Source organism: Capra hircus, chromosome 1 (genome assembly GCF_001704415.2).
Source record: "Capra hircus breed San Clemente chromosome 1, ASM170441v1, whole genome shotgun sequence".
Lineage (NCBI taxonomy): Eukaryota > Metazoa > Chordata > Mammalia > Artiodactyla > Bovidae > Capra > Capra hircus.
The window spans coordinates 64,862,564-64,888,613 of NC_030808.1; the positions used below are offsets into that span (position 1 = coordinate 64,862,564).

The 26,050-nt window shown below is 44.6% G+C and overlaps 1 protein-coding gene across 3 annotated transcripts in view; it reads right to left on the reverse strand.

The window, feature by feature from the left end:
• FSTL1 (follistatin like 1) overlaps positions 1-24,983 on the reverse strand; it is a 57,890-nt gene extending 32,907 nt beyond the window's left edge. Inside the window, exons 1-2 of one of the 3 annotated variants that reach the window (XM_018043569.1) lie at positions 24,804-24,983; positions 24,285-24,341 (exon numbers count right to left, since the gene is read on the reverse strand). In XM_018043569.1, coding sequence (XP_017899058.1) covers positions 24,285-24,341 — 57 coding nt within the window. In that variant the 5' untranslated portion in view covers positions 24,804-24,983. Of the gene's footprint in view, positions 1-24,284; positions 24,342-24,491; positions 24,645-24,803 lie in introns of those variants that run through there. The other 2 variants (XM_018043521.1, XM_018043466.1) reach the window with 2 other exon arrangements.

A 26,050-nucleotide genomic window follows, 5' to 3' on the forward strand; every position in this document is an offset into this window, starting at 1 on the left:
CAACACATAAGGCATTGTTAGCTGCTTCGTTAACCTTCAGATGGGTAGAGAATGTCCCACAAGACCAGCTAAAAAATAATGTTACCATCTGGGAAGTCTGATTTATCGTCTGAGTTACCCCAATTCTTCTGTTCTTCAAGGCTTAGTTCAGGTTATTATACACCACTCCATCTTCAGTGACTTTTTCCTTTTGGTTGGTTACGAATTCCTTCTTCCTTCTCTGAATGTTCATTCCTGTCTTTATGAACTCCTTCTGATCACTTTTAAAAAACTGATTGTGCAGATTTTGTCTTCCTATCTGAACTGAAAGTTCCTAAAGGACAAGGATTATGCTTCATGTTCTGTAACAGGTCCTAGCATAGTATCCTGTGACACTCAATCAACCTTTGTCGAAAGCAGGAAAGTGGGACTGAACCCCACCTCCCTAAGGACTAGGAACAGGGGCAGAGAGACAGCTCCTGTGCCAGTTCCTCTCCTAGTGCTGTCCACTTCCAGGACCAGTCTTTTTGGGGAACAGCCTCAACACCCCACTCTTTTCTTTACCAGGCCATAAACAATTAGCTTGGAATTTCACTAACTAGAGATTGTCTTAGACCCACAGAAAGACACTGGGGTGTGTGTGTGTGCTGACGAAGTGGACAGGAGAACACTACAGGACTGAAAATGGCTTTCAGTCATGCCCTTTGTTCACCGTTAATGTATAACCTAGCCGACATGCTGAGAGAATGAGAATTTTGGTGGAAGAAAGGGGTGTGGAAGATGAGGTAATGTGAGAATGTGAGGTCCCTCAGAGGAAGGCAAAATTCGGTGAGACTTCAGAGTATAGGGTACATGCCACCCAAGAATAGCCCCACAAGGTGGCAAAAATGGAGAAGATGAAGAGAAGCACTTGAGAGGAGGCCAAGAGAAACTGTGGAAATGGGCGTATTATCAAGGTAGCTGTTCTGTGTTCCCTCTTCTCAGGAACCTCACCCCAACACTGCTCTATGAGGTAGAAGGAAGGCAAGATGGTCAGTCTCTCCCTAGATGGGAAAGAGATGCCTCTTGCCTTATTCTACCCCTCCTCCAGCCCCAGAATGTCTCCAGCCACTCCCCTCTAGCTCATCTGCTAGGCTGACCCAGCAGTGGGTTGGAAGACACTGAAATGTGAGTTGCCAGAGAAAGGCAAAGGCGTACCTATGCCCAAGTGATTCATTTCCCCTGGGGCTTGGGCACCTTAAAAGGAACTGTGATGTCCAACCAAATGCTGAGACAATCTGACTGAATGGAGGGGGAAGTAGGGTGGGGGGAAAGCAAGGAATTCAGGGCTGACTGGAACAAAATAGAACAGAGACCCAGAGACTCAGCATAGCAGAGCAGCGTGAGTTTCCTCTTTATAAAGACATAGACAAAGCCCTGTGAATGTTTCGGGGGGCAGTGCAGCTGAAAAGTACTTGTCAAGTTTCCAGATATTGGTGATTATTCTCCAGTCTAAGGAATGAAGAAGGGGTTAAAACCCAGCAAGAAACTCTGGGTCAAATGAAGTCTCCATATGTGTGGCTCAGTATGGTTCCAGGAGAAACAGACAGATGTAATTAGAAGTTCTTAGACATTGTGTTGCCATGGCAACTGCCAGCCCCTGGAGTGGAGGGAGTAGGGGGAAAACCTGGAGTCCGAGGAATACAGTCTTCCAAGGAAATGCCCGAGGTGGGTGGCAATCACCCTCAGGCTCTACAAGCAGGGTCTGTCTCTCTATCCTACCCACTCTCAGACTCTTGAGGGCCCTTCCCAACCAATTTCTCCTCATCCTTACTTCCCACTCCCAAATACACACTCGGAGCAATTCCAAATGCCAATGAAGGGCTCCATTCAGACGGCACCCAGAGAAAGTCAATTCCTGGAGGAAAGTTTGTGCAGGTGAGAATGTCCTCTGGGCAGTCTCTAGCCCTAGGAGCTTTCTGAATCTGAGTCTGAGGATCAGTGAAGGAAGCTGCAGGCTTAATTTATATATCACTAAGGAGCCGAGTTCCTCTGTGAGGGAGATGCTGGATAAGTGCTGAGGGCAAGTAGGGGCATGTGAGCTTGAGCGGGGAAGGGGTACACTTGTTCATAGTAGGACAACAGCGTATGTTATCAGTTAAACTGGGACATATCTGAGAGTAGAAAGGGAACTTTCAAACAGATATACTTGTGACACATGGTCATCTTAATCAATAGGCTGCCTAAGTGGAAAATGTTTATTTCCATTTTATGATGTGGGAATTCTTACCTGGTGTCTATGAGACCCTAGAAATCCACTATAATTTTCCTAGGGTATAATCTAGGAAAGATGAAAAACCCAAAGAAAGTACTGCTTTAGGCATGAACCACCTCTTGCAGCTTTAATCTCCCTTGATTCAACTGCTACATAAAGCTATTCATGGGGGTCTGCTACTGCAAAGCTGCGGAACCTGGGCAGATGAGACCACTTTTACTTCAGAATCCTTGTCATTACAAATCCTTCTAACTACTTCTCTAAAGAGACAGCCATTTAATACACCATTGCCAAAAGGAGATGGTTCTCAATGAATATATGGCAATAATGTGGTCAATGGAGGGGGATCATTCCACAGCAGTGAGACCTCATAAATCTCCCCTGAAGAGAGGTTTCCAGAGGTGCTTTCTTACACATTCCTTAGCAACCGAACCAAAAAACAGTGGCTCAGGGACCCTGTGGTCACAAAACCCAGGGAAAGGTCAGACTCTCCTAGGGAAGCAAAAGAAATGACTGTATTTTAGGTACAATATAGCCAGCCTAGAAATTATGAGCATGTGGTTCAGCCACAACTTCAGTCACAAAATTGTAGGATGTTTAAAGGGTAAGGGCCACCCAGGGTGCATCCCCTGGTATTTTCTCGGGGACGCTGGGAATTACAGCCATCTAGTCAGAGTTCCTGGCAGTCACTTAGCAACCATGGCTGGTGGTTAGCTCTCTTCTTTCAACTCTGCTGCAGGGTTGGGAGCCACTGGGACTAATGAGTTTTATTTACCTGGACCTATATCCAGACAGATACTGAAAAATGGGGCACAAATCTCTGAGTTTAATGTGGAGCTTCCCCAAGAATTTTGGGTGCCAATTTATAATCCTTAACTATCAATTAACACTGTTGCTCTCTGCTGGGCAGGAGTGTCAGGAAGTTCCAGCACCTACTGCATGTCTCCTGGGTTTTAACAGTCCAGTTTAGAGGAATGTTAATCTCTCTGGAACAAATTAAGAATTACATAAAATCAATCCTTTCGAAAAAAAGCTACACTCCAAACACAATTTAATCTGCATTTCCTTATCACTGTCCAAAGTGGAATTGGACAAAAACCTATTTTGGAGAAAGTCAGCAAAATACGGGACAATCAAGCAACAAAATACCAAACATTATGCTAGATGCTGGGGACTAAAGGAACAATAAAGCACAGTCCATGTTCCTCAGCTGCTGACAGTTTGGATGAGGAGATGGGGTATAAATACGTAAGGGTTTTAAATAACAGAAAAATATAAGCTAACAAGGGCAACCTCAAGACACTGTGAGGCTAAATGCAACATCTGGTGAAGTGACAATTGTCTAGAGCAGGACTGTCCAATAGACACCAGTCTCCAAATGAGTTAAAATTTTCCAGTAGCCATATTTTAAAAGTCAAAAAATAGATAAAATTATTTTCAAGAATGTGTTTTATTTAAACCAATATAGCCAAAAGACGACCATTTCACCACGTAATCAATATTACTGAGACAGTTTCCACTCTTTTTTTCATACTAAGTCTTTGCAATCCAGCATATATTTTATATCCATTGCACATCTTAATAGGACTGGCCACATTTCAAGTGCTCAAGGGGCACTTGTGGCTAGTGGCTTTGTCTACTGAACAGCACAGCTCAAAACAGTAAGTTCCAAGTTCTGATACATTACTGAGAGCTAAATCAGGGAGGAGAGTTTAGATAGAAAAATTAAGACTTTAACTGGGAATGTTTTCGAACATAACTGAAATCGATAGATGTTATCTGATAACATAGGGAAGGCAGTATGCTGGCTGCCTCTGGGGCTAGGAAACTGAAATACCTAGTCCTGTGAAGATGAACAGGGATCACGGGCTGCTGCTGCTACTGCTAAGTCACTTCAGTCGTGTCTGACTCTGTGCGACCCCATAGATGGCAGCCCACCAGGCTCCCCCATCCCTAGGATTCTCCAGGCAAGAACACTGGAGTGGGCTGCCATTTCCTTCTCCAATGCATGAAAGTGAAAAGTGAAAGTGAAGTCGCTCAGTCGTGTCCGACTCTTCCTGATCCCATGGAATCAGGCTCCTCCGTCCATGGGATTTTCCAGGCAAGAGTACTGGAGTGGGGTGCCATTGCCTTCTCTGGCATCACGGGCACTTATGCCTAATTCTGACTCAGCTTTCAGTGTCTGTGGACAAGTCACTTCACCCTTCTGGTCTCCTCTATAAGGTAAAATGCTTGCTATCTCCTACTTTAGGACTTTGTATGGCTTATTTCATGAAAATATAAGGGGCTAATTAAACTACGTATTTTGAGCCTTCTCTTAACTACTTAAAGATACTTTTTTGTTTTGGCATAAAGTCCATGGACAACTTTCACAATGATGTAGATATTTCTCAAAACTCTTTTTCATTTTTTCCGCTTGACTGATAGACTTACTCTGTTGCTGTCAGCTTTCAATAATCTCTCTCTCTCTCTCTCATACACACACACACACACACACATACACACACACACACTTTTAGTGCCTTGAGATTAAAGTCAATGAAAACATGCACATTCTATTCTTGAGACTTTCCTGCCTTGTATTCTTTCCTTGGAGCAGTTGGGAAGTCACAGCTCAGGGGGAAGGAACTGTAAAGCCTACTTCTGCCGGTCAGGTCTTAGCTGACAGCAGGCCCACCAGTGAGATTCTGCCAGGTATCCTGCTCCACTGTAGTGAAACGCCCTATTTTTGTAGATTAAAATCCTGTGAGACCTTTAAGCTATACCAGCAATGCACAAAGACCTCCTTTTCTGTTCATTTTGTTTCCCCCAAGGACTGTATTAGAAACTCTACCCCTAACCCCACTAGTTTAGTAGCTACACACAGATGATCATTTGCAGGAAAAACATTCCCAAGTACTATGTGGTAGTATACTTCTTAAAGCCCTGTTCGCCTTCATTTTTAACTGACTAACCACTAGAGGCTGGATGGCATCACTGACTCGATGGACCTGAGTTTGAATGAACTCCGGGAGATGGTGATGGACAGGGAGGCCTGGCATGCTGCGGTTCATGGGGTCGCAAAGAGTCGGACATGACTGAGCGACTGAACTGAATTGAACTGAACTGAACCACTAGAGACTCTTGAGAGTCCCTTGGACTGCAAGGAGATCCAACCAGTCCATCCTAAAGATCAGTCCTGGGTGTTCTTTGGAAGGACTGATGTTGAAGCTGAAACTCCAATACTTTGGCCACTTGATGCGAAGAGCTGACTCATTGGAAAAGACCCTGATCCTGGGAAAGATTGAGGGCAGGAGGAGAAGGGGACGACAGAGGATGAGATGGTTGGATGGCATCGCCGACTCAATGGACATGAGTGTGGGTGGGCTCCGGGAGTTGGTGTTGGACAGAGAGGCCTGGCGTGCTGCGGTTCACGGGGTCACAAAGAGTCAGACACGACTGACCAACTGAACTGAACTGAACCACTAGAGAAATGCCACACATAAAACTGGCTCCATTGAAAAGCAGAGCAAGATGCTGTGGAAGTCAAGAATTTGGTTTGTGGGTCATCTGCAGAGCTTACAGAGAGTAAGACTGCACATAAGCGGAGGTGGTCTGTTCCCTGGGACTCCACTCACTACTGATGACTGTGCCTCTGCTGGGGCTTTCCCAAGGATATAAGACTTCTCTGAGATTTAATGTGTAAGTCCAGAAATATTGTTTTACCCCCACTGGGAACATCATAGGTGCCATTCAAATGAAACAGAAGAAAGAACAAAAGCTTTAGGATCCCAGAAAGTAAAGGTCTCAGCAAATGGTGAGGTGAGAAGACAGACTGACTAGAGGCTTTGGGGCAAAATATCACCAATAACAGAAATATACTGCTTTATTTTACATTCCTTTGGGACATTTGCTTACTCTAGGAATGATGCCCAGTTAAATCAGAACTGCTGATCATGGAGAAAAAGAATAAAAATATTTACTATCCAGCTAGTGTCTGTGTAAATTCCAACTTTTCCTGGAGCTGAGAGAATCAGGTTTCAGACTAGGTAAGCCCAGCATTACTATCAACTCCAAAGTTAAGCAAAGTATCAACGGCACATATCAACCACCTTCCCAGGTGCACAATATTCTTGCAGAATCTGGCACAGAGATGACTGAGGTAGGCAGGATACTACTTGCAGATGACATATTTTGGTGCACTGAGCAATGCATTTAGCCAGTGGATTAATCCCACAAATTACTTACTGAGCACCTACTATATATGCTAAGCTCAGTTCTAAGCACCTGGGATTCACTGGTGAAGGAAAAAGAGAAGGGCTCTGTCCTGAAGAGTACATATTCTAGAGGGAGGACAGTGAATAAGCACAAATAACAAGATCATTTTGGACTGTGACGAATGTTTACAAGAATACAGAGCATGTCTCACAGAGCAATCTGGAGAGAGGGCACCACTTAGATCGAGTGGTTAGGAACCATTCTCTTGAGCTGAGATCTGAAGGATGAATGGAGCAGTTCAGACAGAGAGAAGAAAAGTGTGAAGGTTCTGAAGCAGGGTGGAATTGGTCATGTTCCTGGAACAAGAGAAAGCCCAGTGTGGCTGTGACACTGGGCCCAACAGGGAGGGCAGTGAGAAGTTAGCTGGGAAAAGCAAATGAACGCTGGAGCATGTAGGGCCCTGGAGGTGCTGGCAAGAAGTTGACATTTTATTGTTAATGAGACGAAGGCTACTAGAGGGTTTTACATGAAAGAGTGCAGTGAGTGTATGTGCTTTATGAAGATGACTCAGGTTGCTGTGCAGAGAAGCGGATGGAGAAAGCCTAGAGGGCAAACAGAGCAGCTAGGATATTACTGCAATAGTCCAAGTACAAAATGATGGTAGCATGGACTAAGGTGGTGGTGATGGAGACAGAACAGTCAATGGAGAGGTAATAGATTCTGACAAAAGAGCTGAGAAAATCTGCTGATGGACTGACTGGGTGTGGATGGGGAAAGTGAAAAATAGAAAAGAAGACACCTGGATACTTCAAGCTGATAAAAAAAAAACAAAAACAAAAACAAAAACAAAACCAGCCAGTTCTAGGTAGGTATAGATATGGCCATGCCAATGGTCCAGTCTAGAGTCAGGCTCAGAAGAATCTGTTGGATTGACCCTAGGATCCAGATGAGCCCCATGCATGCCCTCTTCATAAAACTGAATTAGTTTAGGAAGTAAGTTCAGCAAGCTCACTGAGAGCCTGGGGTCAGATGTAAACAGACTCTGCTTATGGAAATCTGTCTGGAATTGACTCACATTTCCAAACTGTTCCACTAGTCTTTAAATATTTACGGTATTTTTTGAAATGGCTTTATGTGATGAAATGTCTGGAAAACATTGCTTACTTTTGTTTTAGAGAGGAAAATAAATAATACATATGAACATTATAAGGCTCTGAAGTCTTGCAACAAAAAACCCTTTTATCCTAGCACATAATATTAACAATCAGTATTCAGTTTGAGAAACATGGGTTTAGGCTCTGTATGTCTCTCCCTGTGGTTAAACTCTCCCCTGGAATTCAAGCAACAGAAAGAAGAAATAGCAGCTACTACTATTGAGCACTTACCTTATGTAAGGTACTTTATATCATTATCTCCCTTGCTATACACACTATATACAGGTGCTGTTTTAATTTACAGCTTGTGTGTTATCCTTTGCTGTTGGGATGAGACCATACATCCATCTAGCAAAAACAGTCACCTTTCTTTTCGGGTCATATGTATCAACAGTGCTCACTCACAGCATTTCCTCACAAAGCATTCATGATAAAGACCAGATATTCTTCATTTTATCACCTCTTCTTCCTTTACTTACCCAACTACAGCTAACAGAAAGAGATTCCCATCCCCACCACTGCCTCCCTCCTCTTCCTGTAGTCTTCCCCATCACTATTTTCATTCTTCCTATTTACTCCACCCATTTCGAAACAAGAAACTATTTTAGGTCAGTTCTCATGCTTTCTATCTTCCCTGGTGGCTCAGACAGTAAAGTGTCTGCCTACAATGCGGGAGACCTGGGTTCAATCCCTGGGTCGGGAAGATCTCCTGGAGAAGGCAATGGCAACCCACACCAGTATTCTTGCCTGGAAAATCCCATGGACGGAGGAACCTGGTTAGGCTACAGTCCATGGGGTCGCAAAGAGTCGGACACAACTGAGCGACTTCACTCACTCACTCACTCACTCATTCACTCACACTTTCAACACCCTTGGCTTTAGAATCCTCTGTCTCTCCCTCAAAGAGAATGCCATGGCTTTCCAAATATGGCTGTTGTCACATCTAAATCTACAGATTGGTATTCTAGAGCCCGTAATAGTCCTCAGCTGCCTGGGAACAACCCCCACTCCCTCGCCACACACACTTGTGTGTGTGCACTCATTTCACCAAACCTGAACAGAGAGAAGACTTTCCCAGAAACAACAAATTAAACAACAAATCATCGGGGAATGAGAAGGTCTTTGCATTCTAGGCCACTATAACATGAGTAATTATGGTCACTACATGACAATGCCATCTACACTGGGCAAAATAGTGAGAACACTACCCAGAAACATAAGCCAATCACCAGGTGAAATATAGTCCCTGGGGAGGAACCCAACCTGCTCTCTAATCCACAAAGCAATTCAATGAAGCAACTTAAGCAGGAAATGAAGAGCCTGCTGTTTAATCAAATGTGTAAAAGGAATTTAGAGGGAAAATGCAATTATCTAAGCTGTCAAATGACCAAACAGTGGAGTTAATAAACCTCAAGCATCGGTTTTTCTTACAGGATTTCATATCACCTTCATGGTTTCTTTATTTTTATGTAAAAAAAAAAAAAGAGAGAGAGAGAGAGACAGAATGCCTAGATAGGGCATATAACCAAAAAAATACAGTTTATTATCATCCAGGTTATATTTAACACGTTTTTTCATAGAAGACAAAGAAAAACACAAAGACTCTTTTCCAACTGTATTTCTCAGAGAGAAAACTGTTACCTTTGAAACTATTATTTAAACAATATGGCCCACAAATAGCTGAGCAAGTTTTATTAAAAAATAAGTCTGCAGTGAGTACTGAATTTATTATACCCGACATTTAGCAAAAACTTGAATGTCTGGCCTCTGCTCAAAACACTTCCCAATCCCATTCTCCCTTCTAGACATCCCCCAGGAAAGGAAATTGAGAAACCCCAAACGAACTCACACCTGAAGTGGATATCCTTGTGCCGGGGTTTTTTTCTTTGATCATTAGCCAGCCCTTGGTGCATGCAGAAAATTACTCTTTTGTTGAACATGATACAGACACCAATTAATGCATAAAGTGAGAGGTTTCACCCTTAAAATAAATAGCTAAACCAGGAAGTCTGCTTCTTGGCATGTGGCTGCTGGCAAGGCCAAGGCCACACAGGCTAAGAAAGGAAAGAAAACAGAAAATGCCAAGGACAGAAGAGAGGTAGGGAGAACAAAGCACAAATGAACAGATTTCCTGAAAGATTCTTAGGACTCCGAGGTGAAGCCAAGTGAATTTCCTGCTTTTGATGTAGACCTCTGTCTGCTCCAATTAATTGTAGCATTGCAATTATAGCACATGGTGAAGACCCAAGGATGGGAATGCCCTTGGAAACGTGAAGGTGAACGTTCTGAGCACTTGTGAATTCTGCCTCCATTTCCAAGCAGGTTTTGTGAGCTGGGCCGGGCCACCCAGAAGCCACACCTGGGTCCTCTTGATAGGGACCCTGACAATGAAGGCGACTCTGGTTATGTCTGAGTCTGAGCTCAGTGAGGGCAACTGGAATCCTGCTTCAAAAGTTTTAGCTGCTCTAATAGAAATTCCACACTGGTGTGTCAATTTTTCACTAACATCTACATGAGCCAGATATCCTGGTGAGTCACCAGGAATTTTAAGTTCTCCATCCATTTTCTTTTTCTCTGTTGCAAATGTTATGCTATAAACTTGGGTCCTTGTCCATAAATGAAAATATGCCTAGTTAGTGTAACCCTGACAGAAACTAGTAGGACATGCTGGCCATAGGACTTGAGAAGAAAAACATTCTTCTTAATCCTGGAATGAGGTAGGGAATGAATGAATGAATGACATATATTAAGTTAATGTTTATTAACAAGCAAACTTCACAACCGCAAGTACTGATCTATATCCCTAGATTCAGATAGAAATCAGGACAGTTTAACAGAAGTTAAATACCAAACTAGAACAAACATAGCAATCAAATTAAGGGAAATTTAGTAATATGTATCTTTCTTTTCTTTAGTTTCCACAGGAATTTGTTTTTGTGAGGGAAGTGTATTTGAACTATTAGTAGATGGTCACATTCTCCAAGTAGTGAAACTTAAGTCAATTAAGCAGTAAAATTTATGTGTGTGTCTGTGTATATAGTCTACCCTGGAGCACAGCCAATTTCAATTCAATTCTGACACTACAAGTGGCCTTATTAGGAAAGCCACAGACAACACTGGGCTGGTCCCCCCTTCAGAACCAGAAGTCAGCACAATTTAGCATACTGAGATTATCTAGTGGGATTCAGAAACTAGAGGGCAGTTAAGGCACCAGGCATTAAGCAGGACTGAAACATCTGCATTGGCCTCTGCTTCCTTACTGGGTTCACCCTCTCAGGTCACTCGATTTAACCACCAAGGTCAAGGGCAAAAGAGCAGCGCCCTCCGCTGAAACAAGAGCCCTGAACTGATTTAGACAGAAGGCACGGGGACCTGGGCAGGAACTTCATCAGTTCCTGTTGAGGAAACTCAGGATCTGGTCATGGGCCAGGCAACATGGTGAGAATGCATAATGCATTTCAGAAAACAAAATAGGGTCCGTGCAACACTTTCAGACAATGATTTTTGTAAGCCGTGAACATTTACGAGGGTCAGAAGAAAGTTTTGTTTTTGTTTTTTTGGTAAGTTCAGCAAAAGCTCAGGTGGCACATTTTGGAATTTCGAGGTCTTTCATTAAAAAAAAAAAAAGATTCCTTGCTCAACCCCAAGAGGACCCAGCATCCTTCATTTCTTGCCCAGTGTTGTAGACTTGCTACTTTCTAAAGTGGAATAATCAAGTGATTCCTTTCTGTAGAATAAACAGCAATTAGAATTCCTGGGCATGAAGACTGTTTGGGTGCCATAGGACGTACTGGTTATATTTCAGTCAATGCATACAGGAGGAAGCAAGGGACACAATATGACTTCTGCTTTTACTTGTTCTCTTTTCCCATTCCCGGGCCAGCTTCTCTTTCAAACTCCTCCTCTTTGGGCCATGAGTTAAGAGCTAATCAAATAGCCTAACTCCATTAAGTAAATACCGTGACAATCCAACCTAAAACGTCTGCCTCCTTTTCTATGGATAGGATTTCAGAGCTGAATTTGAGAGCTTACCTGCTCTAACCCTCGTATTTTACAAATGAGGGGCAGCAGTGACTTGCCCAAGTTCACTCCACCAAGGACAGCTCACCAAGGCTCATTACCGGGGTACCACTGTCAGTCCTGGGTTCGTTCCAGCCCATCTCTGGCCAGTAAATGGAGGCTTACTGGAAGCTGGCTCACATCAGGGATCACTGCAAACCCAGCCACAGCTGCAGCCAGCACTGCTGATATTTTCTCATCTCTGAACCTCTCAAGACCGCTGAATCCTCATGGTCTCACAAATTCATTCACCTGCTGCTTATATATGTGGCCAGTACCCTGAGACAGTTTAAGGCTAACTAAGAAGACGGGGTGAGAGGGCGGGGATGAGTGAACAGAGGCAACTGAAGTCAGAGCTGCAGAACTGTGCAGATTGTGCTGCAAAGGCTCACTGCCAAGCAGACACTGTCTAGACTGTAACTGGCCTCTCCAGGGTGGGGGTCGAGGTGGGGGGAGGACGGGGAGCAAGGCCGGAAAGCCTGCTTGCTTTTTGCTCAGCTAATGCAAACACATGACACAACCTCTGATGGGTTCCGGGCTGGGAGTTCACTCTGTCTAAGACATTTCTTCCTCAGAGCTGGAATTCAGCTGCGGGCTGAGGGAAGTTGTGCTAATCCAGCACTCAGGGGGAAGCTAGGAATGCTTTTCTCAATTCCTGGGGAATCATAGTTCCCCAACTAGATTGAGTTGGACAAGAGCCAAAAGCAGCACATTTTTGGTTGCAAAACAACAGATTTTTATAAAAATTTCCATTTGTATCATCTTAGGTTATCCATAAGGAAAATCCACAAAAACAAAGAACTGGCTTTTGATGGAGGCCAGTTATGAAAACTTTCTAAGATCCTAAAATGATATTGATTTACAAAATGTATGGAGGAGAAACGGCCACCACAGTCCAATAAGCATCACACATCTGAGAGAAAATGGTGGGTTTGGGGAGCTCTGCACATCAGTTAGAAAAACGGTGACCCTCTGGGAGGTCAGAAAAGCCCCAGGACAGGGCATAGAGACTTGTAAGCAGAGCACAGGATGGGGTCAGCCCAATTTGCGCCCTTGGCCAGCCACTGTTGTGCAGACAACAGTGTGGACAACCATACTCAGACACTTAGCTGGAGATTTACAGCTGTCTTGCCATTTGGTCTTATTCAATGTGGAACAGTTGTGAATACATCTGAAGGACAAGGACACTGCTATAAAGCATCTCCTGAGTCACTGACCATTATGCAGCAAGCACTCTGATGGGATATCTACACTTCACTGTGGTTCAAAGAAGCACCTGGACGTGAACCAAGTCGAGGCCATGTCCAGGCTGATGTGGCTAGAATGACCGTGACCAGGCCTGAAACACTGATCCAGGCACTTGTGATAGAGTGTGAAATGGTAGCTGATAGAGTGTGAAATGGTAAATGGCAGAGCTTGGGCAGGTGTTTTTGAGTTCGAGTTACCTAGAGAAAAGGTCTTTGCTTTGTTTTCAAAGTCACTTTCATAAATAAAACTAAGAGGACCTTAAGCACACTTGAACACAGAGTATTTGCATTGAGAATTGAAGTCCTGGATTTGGATCCTGGCTTTACTATTTATTTACCACGTGGCTGATTTGGGGTAACTAACTGAATCCTCTGAGCTATGGTTTTTTCACTGATAAATGAAGATTACAGTAACAGCATCATCATGTTGTGAGCATTAGATAAGACTCTGCCTCTCCCTGCTGTTGTCTGGCTAACACCACTCATATTTGGGGCTCAGCTTGGGGATACACCCTCTCTGAGGCCTTCCTGCAACCCCCAGTGATGAGTTAGGCTGTCAGCCCTGTCCTACCACTTACCATGGCGGGTGACCCTGTCAGCCTCCCCTACTGGCCTGCAAGCTCCTTGGGGACAGGTCTGTGTCTTTGTCACCAGCACTAACTCAGAGTGTCATAGAGAACAGGCTTGTGATACTTTCTACTTTCCTTCCTTGAGTTTACTCGGAGAAATGTTACTTTGTCCCAGATGGATGAAGCAAAATAATGCATCAAGATTGTGTGCAATTTTCTTTCTGTATGAGATGTGAGCCTAGTGCTCTGTGCATGTTTTGGCAGCTAAACACTCCATGATGACCTCTCTGTTATGGTGGAGGAAGGAAATGAGAAAGAAGAGGAAAGACAAGAAAGTAGAGGAGGAAAAGATGAAGTGAGCAACACAGGGAACAATAAAGAGACAGGCTCCGGGGCCTGGGAACTGGCAACCACGTGAGGCTGCAGTCAGGGCTGGCTGCCAGACACAGCAGTGCCCAGCAGAGGATTCAAGTTTGTGTGCAAAACACTGCAGTGCTGCCTTGGTTCCCAAACAGACAAATCAGCCTGCTCCAGCAACACTTCCTACCCTGTCTTTGAGAGAAGGTATTTATTTTTCAAACAGTGAAAGCAAAGGGTTCTATTCCTTTGCCTGGTCACATTTTCTAAAACCCAAATTTATCATCTGTGGCCTGGGAACAGGCCGTGCTACGGGAACTACAGCAAGAACAAATGTAAATGACAAATCCCACAAAAATCCGAAGCTATCTGGTGGCCACCTCCATATGTCAGAAGGTGGGACACAGCAAAACAGCTGGATCTGCAAAAATTCCACAGGAGTTTTATTACCGCTCTTTTTCTCCTTTTCTCACTCTTCTTCCCTTTCCAGTTCTCTACCTTCTTCACTCAGTCTTCAGAGAGGACCTATGCTGGCTTACACAGCTCACTGCCTGCGCACAGGAGGTTGATGAGTCCTTAACTCTTTTCTCAGAGGAATGACAGAATTGTGGCTTCACAGAGGACATGCTGGAAGTCTGAAGGCAAGATTGGCTAAGTCTAAGTGGAGGCAGTGTTCTGATACGAATTCTGGGTGACAAAGTATCCACTGAAATGAATACTCTAGTTGTCTTTTAAAAGGTAATCCTTAATCCCTGGAAAGAGTAAAGGAGGCAAGGGGAATTCTGCCAGCCATGAGCACGTGAGAATATGCAAACACACACACACACACACCACACACATACACAGCTTTGAAGTTCCTTCAATAAGTAGAGATGCCACAGATTGATCATAATTGCTAACATTTACCGCACTCTAGGTGCCAAACCACTCTTCTCATTGCTTTACATGGTACAGTTGGATGCTCACAGCTAACTTATGGGGTGAATACTCCATATTAAGGCCATTTTATAGATGAGCAAACAGAGCCAGAAGGTCAAGTAACTTCCCCAGGTTCACAGAGCTAATAAGGCCTAGGATTTAAACTCAGGTAGTATAGCTTCAGGGTTTCCCAAGGGGTGCTAGTGGTAAAGAACCCACCTGCCAATGCAGGAGATGGAAGAGAGGTGGATTCCATCCCTGGGTCCAGAAGATCCCTTGGAGGAGGGCATGGCAACCCACTCCATTATTCTTGCCTGGAGAATCCCCACAGACAGAGGAGCCTCGCAGGCTACAGTCCATAGGGTCACAAAGAGTCGGACACTACTGCAGAGACTTAGCAGAGCACAGTACAATATAGCCTCAAAGCCTGAGTGCTAAACCATTATGCTATACTTCCTGTCAAGGATAAATCAGTAAACACAGTAATAACCTGAGCTACGGCACAGGCTATACAAATGCAGACAATACCTTGTGAATGTCAATGTGTAAACTGAGAATTCTCTCATTGAAATCATGAGTCAAAAACATTCTGGGAAGAGGCACTTCATTTTTGCAAGTGTTTGGCATTGACTGTGTGCTATGAGGAGAAGCCTTTTCTATTATCTAATTGATTGACTGGCAGGAGAGATGGCCATTATTCATTTTACAAATGAGGAAAGCGAGCTCAGGGAGTTTAAGTAACTTGCTCATGGTTTCACAGCTCAGCAAGGCCAGAATTCAAACCCGGTTCATTACCTCAAAGCACTTGCTCTTAACTGAAGCTGCAAGTCAAAGATATTAATTAGGTGGCTTTAAAATGGTAATACCAGTAAGAAAGGGGAAGAGCAGGACTTCTAAGTCAAGGACTCTTTCATTATTTTATAAGGTTCTTTTCAATCACAAGAAGTTTTGTAACAGGATCCACGAAAAAGATAAAACTTGAAAACACCCAGATACAAGAACAAGAGAAGAGAATGAAGAAAGGAACTCAGTGGAAGACTCAAGTGACAGGAAAATGGGAAATAAAAGAAAAGCACCAGCACTCAAGGAACAGACAATTTCAGATGAAGTTCCACACAAAAAGCTGCCACCTACTGGATAGACTGGTCAAGTGGGCTAGGTGAACAGGCTGAAAATGGCCCCAGCAGCTCTGGTGGAGCCTCTTAAATTCTGAGAATGCATCCATCCCACAGCTGCATTGCAAAGATTTCTGCACCAGCAGCAGGAGGTGAGGAAGGAGGTGATGTGCCTCCCATTTGAGCTGTACAGTAGCTATGGTGGTAGCAGCTACTTCAGAATAGGGACCAATATGGTATTGCTTTTTAGTTCCACACTATTCTTAATAGAAGCATATGTGCAGACTGACTGCCATAATGCCTGGCACTGCTGTAGGAGATCAATAAATTGCATTCATTTACTATCACTGAAGGGCAGAATGACAAACTGTGAGGAAAAAGGCAAATTTTGCCTCAGACTCAGGATTTTAATCTTGAATACAATAAAAGGTAGAAAACAGAGACATTTTCCCCACCTCCAGCCAATTCAAGCCAATATGCCATGCCACACATATTATAAACCGTGCGTGCATCATTTCAGGTTTTTGCCATGTGTCACATGACTTGTTTTGGCAACAGCTTAGTTGGTCATATACAGTGTCTGAGATTATACAGGAAACATTTTAAAGGTCATAAATTCAGACAATCCTGGGAACAGCTTACTGGTGATGGCTTCCAAATGAGCATATAAAAAGTCTGTGAAGAGATTACATGGAAATTCTCCAACCACAGCAGAAAATGCAGATTTACAGGATACATTTTGTACTCCAACTACCCAAAGAGCTTTCCATTTCTTGCCAGGCGGCTGTTATCTATGACAACAGCAGTTCTTAGAGCCTGAGCAAGAGCAACTATTTACTCCACCAGAAGAGCCAAGACAACTCTCATATTTTTGTTGATGGCCAATGTTAAAAAGTTTGCCTTAGGTTTTAAGATGCTTGAATTCATCTAAAAAACTTAGAAGCTGGAGCTAGAACAGACTACTGTTTTCCTGACATTCTCATCCATTGCATTTGCAACCCGAGTTCTATCACCCCATGTTGTCTTTGTTTCACATAGTCCCAAACTCTGCCTTCTAAATCATCTTAATTCTGGCTAAAGCCATACCACTATCTGGATTGACTTCCAAATTGGACTGACTTCTCCAACAGAAAAAGCAAGTATCTTTTTATCTCACACACAGACTAATGGATTGCTAGTGGCTACCCAGAGCACTGGGGCTTCCCTGGTGGCTCAGTGGTTAAGAATCTGCCTGCCAAGGAAAGAGACGCAGGAAATGCGGGTTTGATCCCTGGGTCAGGAAGATCCTCTGGGGGAGAAAATGACAACCCACTCCAGTATTCTTGCCTGGAAAAATCCCATGGACAGAGGAACCTGGCAGGCTACAGGCCACGTACTCACAAAGAGTCAGACACGACAGAGAGACTGAGCACGCACACGCACACTGCATCCCTGAGAAGGATTTTCTAACTTTCTCCAGCCTCAGAAGGAAGAATTCTGTGATTGATTAGCAAGGTCTGTCATAGGTAAGGGAGAAGGTAGTGATGACACACACACCATGTTTGTTTCATCATGTTTCTTTCATCTCTGCAGGCGATTTATCCTAGTGTTGCTCTGCTTAGTCTCTCAAGTTGTGTTCGACTCTTTGTGACCCTGTGGACTGTAGCCTGCCAGGCTCCTCTGTCCATGGGGATTTTCCAGGCAAGAATACTGGAGAGGGTTGCCATGCCCTCCTCCAGGAGATCTACCCAACCCAGGGATTGAATCTGGATTTCCCACACTGTCAGCGGATACTTCACTGTCTGAACCACTAGGGAAGCCCCTTATCCTAGTGTAGGGAGGTACTAATTTTCATTACCTGTAGACTGCAAGGAGATCCAACCAGTCCCTTCTGAAGGAGATCAGCCCTGGGATTTCTTTGGAAGGAATGATGCTAAAGCTGAAACTCCAGTACTTTGGCCACCTCATGCGAAGAGTTGAGTCATTGGAAAAGACTCTGATGCTGGGAGGGATTGGGGGCAGGAGGAGAAGGGGACAACAGAGGATGAAATGGCTGGATGGCATCACTGACTCGATGGACGTGAGTCTGAGTGAACTCCGGGAGTTGGTGATGGACAGGGAGGCCTGGTGTGCTGCGATTCATGGGGTCACAAATAGTCGGACATGACTGAGCGACTGAACTGAACTGAACTGAATTGAACTGAGGGTCTAGTAGGCACATCACATACATCTGTTAACTGACTGATAATTTCTCTGAAATGAAGGATGAAAGGCTAGTTTAAGTTTAGGTGGTAGAAGTACAGGCAACTTTATTCTTTGCTCTAGTTTTTTCTATATTCCCTGAGCTTCTTATTAACATATATCCATATTTTATCAGAAAATAATACTACTTTTTTATTTAAATAAAATAGCATGTATTAGGAGGATAAATTCCTCTTGGAAAATGTGAGATGTCACCAGAATCCTCATGATGGCTTTTAAGACATTTCGTCATACTTCTCTATAAATTCTACATAGGTGTGAGGATGGGGTGTTGGAGTGGGGAGTGTTCTGCTTTTTAAATCATAATTATTTGCTAGAGCCTTAAATTTTTGTAAACATAACTTTTACTTGCATATATTGCTGTTAACTCTTAACTCTTCTCTTGTAGGTTTAAAGTTTTTAGCTTTCAGAACTAATGTGATAGGCATCTTATGTAGAGTCCCTTTAAAAATAATACTGACCAGGGCAAAGTGGTCAAAGGGAATTACTTGAGTTTCTATCCTTGACTTAGTTTCTCAAGGTAGATTATATTGAGCCCTGGAATATCTGTTGGCAAAACAGTCAAGTCAGCTCCCCCAAAGCCTATACAAAGTTTGCTAAAATGAATTCATGTCAATAAAGACTGTATTCAACTGTGTTTGTTATGTTTTCGTAGCTAACAAGGAAAACAATTTCCTACTGAAAGCATTGTGACCTATAAGTTAAAATGCTTAATATCCAAATCACAAATCTCATATGGAGAGGGTTCGTTTACCTTTCCATTAATTATTAAAGGTTCATTTAATTCATTGTTAAAACATGAATTAAAACTTGCCAAAAAACTTGTTAGTAGGGCCAGACATTAAGAGATTGGACTAATTAAATGATAATGATCATCAAGTGATGAACTGTAACCTTGATCATATCTATTCCTCACTTTTTTCATTGTAACTGTTTCCACACACCCCGCGTTTATGGCCTCCTTACTGCATCAATTCCCTCAGTCTTGATTGGGTGGTGGCTACATGGGTATATTCATATGTAAAAGTTCTTCAAGCTATACATTAAAAATTTGTGCACTGTATTAATGTAAAGGAACTTTAAAAATCAAGGGACGTCCTCTGTTAATGTAAAAAAAAAAGCAATAATAATAATAGTGAAGATACTTGGCTCATCAGGTAGTGATAATCTTACATATTTTAGCTGCCACCGTTTAAATCTCCTGGCGCATCATTAGATTGAAAGCAACCTGAGGGCAGAGACCTTGTCCTGAACTTCATCCATGACTCTGCCCTGTGCAGGGCATGCTCAGCCTGCAGCAGGGAATACTGCCTGATGGCCACCGGGAAGGCAAGGTCTGTGCTGTTGATGACTCACTCCTAGAGAAAGCATCCCACACCAAAGTCAGACATGACAGAAGACGGCACCTTAAGAGAAAAGCATGTATTTGACCTGCAGGACATCAGTCACCTAGCTTAAAAATGAACCTATCTAAAGATAAGCTGTTTTTCAATCCTATAATATCTGGTGTCCTTGCTGCTGCTGAGTCACTTCAGTCGTGTCCGACTCTGTGCAAACCCATAGACGGCAGCCCACCAGGCTCCCCCGTCCCTGGGATTCTCCAGGCAAGAACACTGGAGTGGGTTGCCATTTCCTTCTCCAGTGCATGAAAATGAAAAGTGCAAGTGAAGTCACTCAGTCGTGTCCGACTCTCAGGCTCCTCCGTCCATGGGACTTTCCAGGCAAGAGTACTGGAGTGGGGTGCCATAAGCTAATACTATTTGTGGCTACTAGAAATTTCTGTCTGGATGTCCATTTATTTAAAAGCAGTAGGAAGAAGACACCATGACATTTTCAATTGTCTGTGTGTGACCACTGCTATTTACAGATCATCCTTTACTATCTCTGTTCTCCTGGAAACCTGTATTTTCTTGCCTCACTGAATTTGAAGACTTTATTTCCTTATTCAAGACATTACATTCATAGCAGCCATGCCCCCACCTCACAGCTCCTCTCAAACTCGTTCCTCTGAATGGATGAGAATGGATCCCTGCTTTCTGTTTTCCAATCCAGAGACTTCTATAGGAATTGTGATATGTTCCTTCTAAAGATGCTTTCAGTATCCAAGGCTTCAATTTGCAGGGTGCTTGTCCCTCTGTTTTGGCTATTCAGCAGAGTCCCTGCTATATTTTAACATCCCATTTTCTAACAATGACCTCCAGAATCACAGCAAGGAGTTTCTTTGCCAAAGGATAAACAAACAAGAGATTATTTTAGTGGTCAATATACAAGACAGATATCAAAATCCTAGCTTTTCCTGAAGAAGATGCGCGGAAAATCAAGGGAAAATGGGGGAAAAAAAAAAGTCATACCTTGGCCCACCGGAATCCACTATTAGAATAATTCTCAAGAATATAAAGAAGATCCCACATTGGTCAATAATACCCCTAGTGGTTGATGAACTGTATGTTGATAATAGGGTATGAAGGAGGTTAAGAAATCTGGCTTCAGAGGAACAATGCACTAATAATTTTCTTGCCTATCTGTATAATTGTTATTCTTGTCACTATTATCTTAAGCGATGCACTCACAGTTCACGGGTTAAGCATCCCCTCCCTGGAATAAGTGTTCTGATTTGTGAATCAGTCTCCTGTACTTGTGACTTATCATGTGACCTGTGAATTTATAGACCTGGAATGTTGGAAATCAGAGTGCCAGCAGACATAACGACCAGCAGAAAGTGGAGTGTGCTTGGGCACTTGCCAAGGCTGCCTTCTGGAAGCAGGCAGTTGAGCCACAGGGTCCCCTCCAGCCTATGGTGTTGGACTCAGACCCACCCACTAAGACTCCAGGGCACACGCACTAATACCTGACTTCTCAACCTTTCCCAGCCTCTACTATCCACACTTCTCAGTGAATTGTAGTAATTCTCACTAAGAGAGGGGGTGGTGAGGGAGAGTGAGCAGGTCCATACAGCCTCCTCCCAAAAGGTTCTGAAAAGAGGTAGTTTGCTCTGTGCCGCCACTCCCCAATCCTCATCCATAGCAGACACTAATATATCAAGAGACAGGGCTCATCAAGAGACATGGCCAACACCCCCTCTAAGAAGACTCTAATGAGCACATGGGAGTGAGCTCAGCTGAATGGGATGGAATTTTGATGGAGGCTGCCTGAAGTATTAAGACAGAAAGACAGAGAGGAAGCAATCAAAAAAAACCCTGAGGTGCCAATAAAAGACCATGGAAAACATTCAAAACAGAACACTTTCTTTAAAACGAGATTTGCTAATAGTTTCTTGAATCCAACCAAACAGGATTTCTACAGACCGACACTGATAATGAAGACAACCACCTTTTCTCCAGCTTGGCACACCTCTGATTCTAGAGGTCTGCAGCTATTTCCAAAGGCTTTACTTCTTCAAATATCAACATAATTTGTTGTACAATCACATGTTTTAAAAATATGCCGAATTGAATCCTTGTGCTTATACTAAATCAAAAAGGACCAAGAAAACTCTTTGTTTTTTAAATTTCATTTTAAAAGCTCATCATATTCGTATAATTTTAGCCCTAAAGACTACTAAAGTGGATGTCAATAAAGACAGTAAAGTATTTGGCTTTGTTTGCTATATATTATTATAGCTAACAAGGAAAAAAATTTCTACTGCAAGCACCATTAACTACATGATAAAATGCTGAAAGTAATATCTAAACTGCTAACACTAATTTATATTTTCATTAATAATTAAAGGTATGTTATTATTAAAATGTGGATTAAAGACTTGCCAAATGTTACCAGGTCCAGACACCAAGAGATTGTATTCATTAAAAAGTAATCCCTAATAATCTGGGGTCATGAAATGAAACCTACATCATACCTACTCTTCACATACCTTGAGTTTGCAGCCTTCTTTCTGCACCACTCCTTTCCTCAGTTTTCATGGCTCAGCACTTCTTGATTTTGCCTCTCTCCCCGCAGATTTTGCCTTGGGAATTCTGTGAAAGTACTTTCTGCTCTTCCACCTCAAGCAGGAAATTGCTGCTGAGGGAACTTCCTATGAGGGCTAAGCTTTTCCCTGCAATGTACTGGGGGGAGGGGGTGTAGTACAAACAGCTTCTGAGAATAGATCCCAGACCTTGGGCTACACAGCCTTGTGACGCGTGAACCTATGGCCCCCTCACTCCTCACACTTGGATTCCAGTTCACAGAGCGATTTCACACACTAGCTGGCAATTCCTAAACCTGCAGTAAAACAAATCAGGGATTCTCCTCAACCATCAATGGACTGTGGTTTTTGCCTTTTGAGGGCAACAGTGGGGATGCAAGGGTGTTCCTTAGCTAGGACTAAATCAGCCAGTGAAGAAGGGTCCTCCCTCAAACTCAAACCCTGGAAAACAAAATGCATGAGAAGCTGATCTGCAGTTCAAGATGACCTCTGCCGGTGGAAAAAGCTGGGTCCAGATCCTTCTTCAGAACTAACTAGCTGTGTGACCTTGGGCAGGTTACCTAATCTCCTGGAACCTAATCTTCTTCCCCTGTAAACTGTGGATAACAAAAGTGACCCTACAAGGTTCTGGGAAGCTTTAAATGAAATGATGTATGCAGCCCAGCCAAGGTCTGCTCTATGCCAAGAAGTACATGGCAAATATGAAGTCCTTGTGGGAGGTAGTGGTTAAGAGCCTGGGGTGTGATGCCAGACTGTCTTCAAATCTCACTTCTACCATTTAACAACTTAAGACTCTAGATAAGTTATGTGACTTTTCTAACTTAGTCTCCCCATCATTCAAATGGAGTTTTATTACAACACAAGTAGATATCCAAAAAAATTAGCTCTTTTAAACTTAATATAGTATTAGTTGCTCAGTCGTGTCTGACTCTTTGCGACCCCATGGACTATAGCCTGCCAGACTTCTCTGTCTATGGGATTCTCTAGGCCAGAATACTGGAGTGGGTTGCCATTTCCTTCTCCAGGGAATCTTTCCAAACCAGGAATCGAACCCAGGTCTTCTGCAATGCAGGCAGAATCTTCACTGTATGAGCTTCCAGGGAAGCCCGATTTTTAATTTCATTGTGAGTAAAAACAGCTCCTGTTTCCAGATCAACCCAACAATGTAGTAGTGAATTAAATGAGAGTTCAGTATAATGTGCATTTATTTTTTTAAATCATGAAGACCTTGCAGGCTTTTATGACTTTTCTGGGCAGAAAAGTTGTGATGCTAAGGGTGGGGCTAAACTGTAATATGAAGAAAAAAATTCAAAGAGGGAGAATAACCACCCACCAGGGAACTATTTCTTTTGTAATGTACATTCCATTTCTTCTCCCTCATGCTTTTTAATTCCTTCCACATTTCCTGCCATAATTATCAAATGTTTGGTTTCTGACCTCACTTTTCTGGAGACTAGAGCCCAGGGAACTTAGAATTGTTTATTTTCTGTCCATAAACCTTTGAGTTAATGGAGGGGCTTGTGAGTGAAGGGTTTGTTGGTTTGTTTGTAGTGTTTCAGGAAGGTCACTGGAGTTGAAAAGAAAACATTACCCCAAAAGCGCTGAAATACTTTGACTGGAAACGCGGAGCCCTCAAAGAGCAGAGCCACGGATTGCTCATACTTGCGCAATGCCCAGTTTAGGAAAAAACTGAGATTTTTAAAAGGCCGTTATTTGGCTCTGATAGTAGCACAAAATCCCAGGGCACTTTACAAAGAAAGAAAAAAAAAATCAGAGAATCATAATCTTACTTTATAAAAGAGAGAAAATATATATATATATATCCTACCCTGAAAGAAGAATCTCTTGAGCTCCCGGACCGCCCCCCCCGCCCTCCCCCAGGAGACAGACTCGGAAGGGAGAAGGCTCCAACTATTCTCAGTTTCCTCTCAAGTGAAGGAAAGAACTCAGGCGCCTTTTTGAACTCGGCTCCTGCTAGTGTCGCCGCCTCTGTCCCAATCGGCCCTGCTCGTCCTCACTCCCCTCCCCACTCTCCCTCCATATTAGCCTTGGTGGGGCTCCAGCTTACGGCCCAAACTACTTTTCCTGATCTTTAAGGTTTAAGTTTCCTAAGTAGCATTTCTGCTCCGAGCGCCCCCTCACCCGGCGGATGGAAACTCCCAGTCCGACCCGGGGAGAGCATCCCCGGGGACGCACGCACCGCCCGCGCCACGCGCAGACCCCAGTGGCCCCGGCGCCCGAGTTCGGACCTGCTCAGAGGCTCACCTACCTCGGCGTGGACCCAGGCGACCGCCACCAGCGCGAGCGCGAGCCAGCGTCTCCACATCTGCGGAAGAGAGAAGAACCAGACTGAAGGCTCCGGGCCCCGTGCCGACCCCGGAAACTTCCTTGGGTCCCGGCGGCTCGCCCCCTCCGCCCGGCCACCCTCGGCCGCTCAGAGGGGTCGCACCAGTGCGTTCGGCTTCGCGCCACGCACCCCGCTCTCACCATGGTCCCGTCCCGGTCTCCGGAGGGCGCGGGGCAGGCGGCTGCAGCGAGCTCTAAGGGAAGGTGGGAGCTTCGCGGATCGCCAGCCTCAGAGGAAATCCGACCTGGGCTCGCCGCCCCTTAAGACCCCTCCTTCCCCGACAGCCTGCCCCCCAGCTCCTCCCCATTCTCCTCCCCCTTCTGCAGCAGCGGCCCCCGCGGCTCAGGCTCCGCTCCCTCCTCCCAATCCCTAGCTATCTCGAGCCCGCGAGCGTCCGAGCGCTGCTGAGCCCCTTTTCCCACCAGGCCCCTAGTTTAGCACCTTTCTGGCTCCCAGGATGTGGAGACAGAGTGGCGGGGTTGTCCTGGGGGCCCCTGCAACAAAGCGAGTGTGGAAGGGGGAGCCTAAACCCCACCCCCGGGAGGGGCGGGTGGCTTGCGGCAGCTCGGGCTGGCTGCGGGCGCGGGCTGGCTGCGGCGGTGGCCAGGTGGGGCGGTGCTGGGGAGGGCCCCGGCTCTGACGGGCGGCAGGAACCTGAGGGGAAAATCCCTGCGGCGCGGGGAGCTGGAGTCGCCCCCTACAGCTGATAGAGGGACCCTTGCAGCCCGTGGTCCGAGGCATCACTGTCACCAGAGCATGAGAAAGGGGACTCAGGGCCCAGAAGAGACAGGCCAGCCTGAGGAAAGCTGCTTTGGATCCAGCTGCGGATTTCCTGGGGCGCCGGGACAGGGGAGAGGGAGGTGGAAGCCATCCTCCTCTGCTGACAAGATCCTAATTCCAAGCTTAGCCAGCCGCCTCATCCTGTCCTTCCCTTCAGTCCAGGAGCGACCGGTGTCCCCTTGCTCTCCTCCCAGCTTCACCTGTGTCCCTATTCCCATCCCTGCCATCCCAAGTCCTCTCCATGTTCATGCTTCACATCTCCACCAACTGCTGCCCAGAGGCTTTCAAATATGTGCTACCTCTTTGCCGATGTTGACTCCCCAAACTGCTCCCAACCCTAACTTCTTTTCTAGCCTGTACCCGGTGTCCTTGCTGCCAAGAACAAGTCCACTTGATACCTCAGATTTAAGGGGCCCAAGGCTGAGACCTGGGTGTTCATTGGAAGGACTGATGTTGAAGCTGAAACTCCAATACTTTGGCCACCTGATGTGAAGAGCTGACTCATTGGAAAAGACCCTGATGCTTGGAAAGATTGAGGGCAGGAGGAGAAGGGGACGACAGAGGATGAGACGGTAGATGGCATCACCGACTCAATGGACATGAGTTTGGGTAAACTCCAGGAGTTGGTGATGGACAGGGAGGCCTGGAGTGCTACATTTCATGGGGTCGCAAAGAGTCGGACATGACTGAGCGACTGAACTGAACTGAACTGAAGGCTGAGACCCACTTCCCACCAGCTCTGGGTGTGTTTATCTACGTCTTCCAGAGTGGTGCCTGAAAAAGGTATCTCATTTCTCGGACCCCAGTTGTGACCATATCCTGGCACTTTTCCCTTGATCTCTCTGGTTCATCCCTTCACCCCAGTTCACATTTCCACTTCCCTGGACCAGACCTTCATCCTTCCTCAC